The 5,919-nt window shown below is 41.3% G+C and overlaps 1 protein-coding gene across 1 annotated transcript; it reads left to right on the top strand.

Moving 5' to 3' along the window:
• The first annotated feature begins 1,278 nt into the window (after positions 1 to 1,278).
• Positions 1,279 to 5,475, top strand: zbtb38 (zinc finger and BTB domain containing 38). The gene is made up of 2 exons (XM_041204665.1): positions 1,279 to 1,665; positions 1,714 to 5,475. The coding sequence occupies exons 1-2, from the start codon at positions 1,279 to 1,281 to the stop codon at positions 5,473 to 5,475; spliced, it is 4,149 nt and encodes a 1,382-aa protein (XP_041060599.1).
• Positions 5,476 to 5,919: the final 444 nt, after the last annotated feature.

The following is a 5,919-nucleotide window of genomic DNA, read 5'->3' on the forward strand; positions in this document are numbered from 1 at the left end:
ATTGACAATGTGATAATGACAAGATGATCTTTTTGTTTTGTGATGTTGATTGAGGGACAGATATCGACCAGGGTTAACCCTCCTTCAGGGATGGGCAACAGATGCTAGCCTGGCCACCAACGCACCTTGTAAAAGAAAATTTTACATCCCACCATGCCCAAGTTCACCTCTACACTGTTTAAATGTTTACATAGACCAAGTTCACCTCAACACTGTTCAAATGTTTACATAGACCAAGTGCACCTCAACACTGTTTAAATATTTACATAGACCAAGTGCACCTCAACACTGTTTAAATGTTTTTTTATATATATATTTATATATATTTCTGTGTGTGTGTATATATATATATATATATATTTTTTTTTTGATAGATATAGAAATATAGCAGAGAGGAACAAAGGGTGGATTCACTTGCCGACATGGGAAATAATGGAGAGAGGATGCGGCCTACTCTACCTTTACCTTTTCTTGCTGTTGATGTGGGAGGCCCAACGAGAGAGAGTCGGTCACTCTGCAGCCTGGACACCGGCCAGCAGGCCCTACCTAGGCCCTGCTGCAGAGGGAGATGAACACTAAGCACAGGGACCTCAAATAGAGAGCCGCTCGGGGAGGCCGCGGGGAGATGTTTGAGAGCCGAAAGCTCACAGGTGTTTGTTGGGGGGTCACCAGTGCGGCGCGGGGAACAGGAACGAGTGTGACTTAATTGCGGGCTCAATCAGCGGGAGGAGTTTGTTTGGGGCGGGGGAGGCCCCGATGGCGCCTCCGTCTGACACCAAGAAAGTCCCTTTCAGCTCGGTGGGAATAACGGTTCCCTGGACTTGGAGCCGCTTGGCCATTCAGCCGCGTGGCTGGCAGCCCACCCCCGGGGCGGGACTGTGTCGGGAAAACATCCCAACGGGCTTTTGCGATACTACCCCACCACCACCACCACCACCACCAAACGCCAGGATGATTCCACACAAAATATTAGCAGATTTTCTTTTGCCAGGGGCCTTTGCATGTGAATTTTTAGACTCTATAAGCTTGTGTGCAATGTGAAGGAAGCAACTTTACTTAAGTCATTTTAGGAAAACTTTTTTGTACCATGTAATGACAGCATAACAGCAGCTTCTTCACATTAACGTCAAAAAACTTAGAATAAAGCTTCAAATGTGTTTATACGTATTTTTTAATGTATAGCTATAGATATAAGATCCAGATAAATCCTTGATGTACGTTTAGTCAGAATTGATTCAATTTCTAGCGCTGACTTGAATTCATTTATTTTCTTTCCAGATGATTGTCATGCCTTCAAGTACAGATATGATGGACAATTCCCACAGCCAGACTGTTCTTTGTTGCTTAAACGAACAGCGCACCAAAGGTGTCTTCTGTGATGTTACCATTGTTGTGGAAGATGCCAAGTTTAAAGCCCACAAAAATGTCTTGGCAGCATCCAGTGTTTACTTTAAGAACCTCTTTTCAAGCCAGGAGCTGTGGTTGGTTGGCCATATCCTGGAACTGCCTGACTTCAAGGCAGATGTGTTTGCAGAAATACTGCATTTCATCTACAGTGCAAAAGTGATTGTCAAAGGGTCTGAGAGAGTTAAAGACCTTGTTGATGCTGGGAAAAGATTAGGGATATCATTTTTGGAAAATCTGACGCCCATCCCTCAGCAACATGTTGGATCTGTAGATGCCCTCTACAGCTGTTCACCTAATTCTTCTCAGTCAGTTTCTCCTGCTTCTTCCCTCTCCATGCCAACAAGCCTTCAAAATCTCAAAGCAGAGGTCTGCAATTCTGTGAGTGACAAAGGCAGTGAAGATTTCCATTTTGTAAATGGACCCCGAATCACAAATGCATTTTCAATTTTCGACATGCAGGCTGGCTCTGACATGTATTTTCCAGTTGACTTAACAACTAATGTCAACAAAAAAGCAATAGAAACTGAAAAGCTGTCCATGGTATGTGGTGGCCAGGATGCAAATGGCGTACAGCAGACACCTGCTCATACTTTTGCTGAACATTCCTATGCTGTTTCTTCTAATAGAAAAGATCAGCAAAATATTGATCCTTCTTATGATCTTCAAGTACAGGAACCTATGGAAGAAAACGAAAAGCCTTTATGTAACCTTAATAGCAATACTTTTAATTCTGGCGCTGTACAGGAGATGCAGTTGAAAGACCAAATCTGCAAAGCCCCCCAGCCATTGAACATTGCCAGCACAACTGGCTTTAAGGTTCTACGATTTAACTTGAACGCATTACAAACTGCAAGTGATAGTAGCCCAGTAAATTTTGTGCCAGTTACTTGCCCATTAAATGGACCTAATGTGAATACTGAGGAAACTATAAGTGGAGGCAATGATGCAGAGAAAGATTCTCCTCCTATGGCAAACGTGAGCAAATCAGTACCTAATGCTGTTTGGTCTGAAACTGTGCCAGCAGTCTCACCCCAAACTGCTTACAACTGTAAATATTGCCCACGGTCTTTTAGCACTCGAGTATCATTGAATGTTCATTCTCAGATCCACACAACGCTTTTAGAAAAGCCCTTATCTTGCAGGCACTGTGGTAGACCATTTGTTCATCTGAAGAGACTGCAGACTCATGAGCATCTTTGCAGAGGACCAGGAACAGCTGTGTCTGATCATGAATCAACTGATGAGCAAATAGAGAATTTTTCCAGCGACAATGAAGTTGCCAGTAGTGAAGAAGATCCAAATTCAATTTCCCATCCTTTAGAAGTAGAAAATCCCAACAAGCACTCAGTGAATTTGGTGCGGTCAAGGAGAGGCAGCAGCTCACCAGAACCAGAACACTTTGTAAAAGTTGTTGAGGGACACATTTTGTATTTTTGTAGTGTTTGCAAGCGTTCCTATGTAACTCTGTCCAGCTTAAAGAGACACGCCAATGTTCATTCTTGGCGGAGAACTTATCCCTGCCATTATTGCAATAAGGTATTTGCATTAGCCGAATATCGTACTAAACATGAAATATGGCACACTGGAGAAAGACGATATCAATGCATCTTTTGCTTGGAGACCTTTATGACCTACTATACTTTGAAAACCCATCAGAAATCTTTTCATGGCATTGACCCAGGTCTTCCCACAAACAAGAAAGCAGTAAGTGGTGGATACAGGGCCAAGATGTATCCATTTAAACTCTATAGGCTTCTACCTATGAAGCTACAAAAAAGACCTTACAAAACTTACACTCGATCTTGTCCAGATAATCGCAACGATAATCAAGTAATTGGAGTTTCTTCAGCTGATGAAAATATGAGTTCTCTTGATGTCGGTCACTTTTCCATCAGTAACCTATCATCTACATCAGAGCATTTGCAGGACAAGTTGCTTTCTTCAGAAACTATTCCTTCACAGCAGTCTTCCCTTTGTACATCGGTGTCCCTCATTACAGCTCAGGATGAATTGGCTGAAGGAGGTGCAAGAGAAACATGCCTCTCAGTCGAATGTGAAGACGGCAGTCTTTCCACTAGCTGCCATCTTAATGACCCCTTGCTTTCTTGCACTTCAACAAGAAATGAAACCTACAATAATGATAAAGGTATTGCTGATAACGGGCAACAAGGCTTGGCCACTAATGTGCAAAGTGCAAGTCTTTCTGTTATTAACTATGGGCACAAAGTTCCCTCTGTAATAATGCACAGCAATAGGGTTTCATCTGTTATAAAGCATGGGAATGCATTTTCTTCTGTCATTACATACAGCACTGGAGTACAGTCTGGTAATGATGCTTATCAGCCACTTCTACAGACCAATCTGAGCAATGATTCCTCAGACACAAATCCAAGGAAAAATATTTCTAAAGATTGTGTTAAATTGCAGAATAAAGGTGCATATAAGAAGGCAGCAGAAATGACAAAGGGAAGTGGACAAGTCACTGGACAAGGGACTACACAAAAGAATCATTCAAGTACCTTTTCTGGAGGAAGCCGAACAGAAACCTATATTGCAAAACCTGCCTTCCCTGGAACCTCCACAGACAGTCAGGTAGCTCCTCTTTGCCAAATCACAGTGAAGATTGGGGATAAAGCAGTTGTGCAAAGACAGATGACTGGGTCCAAACAGTTCCGTAAAAAAGGTAGAAAGCCTAAATGGATGATTCTAAATGAAGAAAAGATGGTCCAGGATATTAAAATGGAAGAAAATGAAGAACACATTACCAAGTCACCTAGTCTCACAGATCCAGTTGGAAGTATTGCAGATCCTGCTGGAGGCATTGAAACGTGTGATGAAATGAGTGACCATGATTCAAATGACAAACTTTGGCGGCCTTACTATACATATAAACCAAAAAAGAGAGCCAAAGGATTTCATAAATTGAGGAAATCTAGATGGACGAAGAAAAGTGGACGCAAGGTTGTGAGCCACTCAGTTCCAATTTCTACTACCAGAGAAGGACAGGATTTTGACATCCTAGAAGGAATTTCTATAAATAAAGAGGTTAGTGATGTATCTCAAGAGTTAAGCTGTACACTTGGTGATAAAATAAAATATACCGAAGAAGAAATGGAAAGACAACTAAAATGCCACTCAACTACAAAGCCTTATTCATGTACTATCTGCACAAAGTTATTTCGAAACTCTTCTACCTTGAAGATGCACATAAGGTGTCATACCGGTGAGCAACCTTTCTCCTGCAAAACTTGCGGACGACGGTTTTCAGTCCTAGGAAATCTCCACAAACATGAACGCATTCATTTGGGTGTTAAAGAGTTTGTGTGCCTCTACTGCAACAAGGCCTTCACTTTGAGTGAAACTCTCAAGAAACATGAAAGGATCCACACTGGGGAGAAGCGGTACCGTTGTCACTTCTGCTCTCAGCGTTTCCTTTACTTGACAACTAAGAAGAATCATGAACAGAGACACTTGGAAAGAAAGCGTGCTCTGCAGGAAGGAAAGGAACATACTTGTTTCCAATGTTTTAAGGTATGCAAAACAGCAGCTGCACTTGGTATGCACCAAAGAAAACACTTAATAAAGCGTTCTGTTTGTGAAGATGAGGAAGTATCGTTGAACTACCAAAATGATATCCATGCAAATGTGATGACTTGTCCAACTGTAACTGAATCCAAGCTCAATAATAGAGCTGAGGCAGAGAGCAAATCAAAATTGCCAACTACTTCAGGTAATGTTGAACAGATTCACTGTTCACTCGACACAGAGTTCAGCCCTGATTGCAATCAACGTGATTTGCCAACCGTACTACAGACGGCTAACAGTGCAAAATACCCATGGTCGAATGCTCATGATGAGGATCCAGACCTTTTACAGAGAGCACTACCACAGAATGGTGAGAACATTTGGCAGGTTCACCAGCAAAATCTAGACATTAATCTGCCTCTTTGCACAAATGTTTCTTATCAGTGTGAGAGTAGCAACAGAGATGATGGCAGTCTTGCTTTCTATCAGCATTCTTCTAAAATGTTTTATCAGGGAGACGGGATGGTCTACAAAGCAATGTGAAAAGGCTCAGTCCTGAGGACTTAGTGATTTCTTGGGCTACAGAGTGGGGTAGAATATTACTTGAGACCCAAAATGTTTAAATTAAAAGCACAGTATTGTGTTTAAGGAATTGTGTAGCAAGAGATCATGAAGGTGTTAAAGGTCAAATTTTCAAGGGAAACTGGGAAAGAAGACAAATTCTCTTGTTTTCTAGCTTTTTTTCCTTGAAGGAAATAGATATCACATTTTCTCCTAAATCCCTGATCTCTCAGTTCCTAAAATTTGGTCCCTTCCTTTAAATGCAATTATTTTGAAACAAAAAAAGGCAATTAAGTTTTTTACTGTTTTGGTTTAAGAAGTAGCAAATTAAACTTATTTTCAAAGGAATAATGTAAAGCAACAATTGTCTGAGAGATTTGACTTCTAAAATACCAGACTGTATTGCAAAAACATCATGACAACTCT

The sequence above is a fragment of the Carcharodon carcharias genome, chromosome 2, assembly GCF_017639515.1.
Source record: "Carcharodon carcharias isolate sCarCar2 chromosome 2, sCarCar2.pri, whole genome shotgun sequence".
Lineage (NCBI taxonomy): Eukaryota > Metazoa > Chordata > Chondrichthyes > Lamniformes > Lamnidae > Carcharodon > Carcharodon carcharias.

Coding starts and splice junctions, on each gene's coding strand:
- zbtb38 (XM_041204665.1), top strand. CDS start 1,279: ATGATTGTCATGCCTTCAAGTACAGATATGATGGACAATTCCCACAGC. Junction 1,666..1,713: donor CGCCCATCCCTCAGCAACAT/GTTGGATCTGTA, acceptor AATTCTTCTCAG/TCAGTTTCTCCTGCTTCTTC.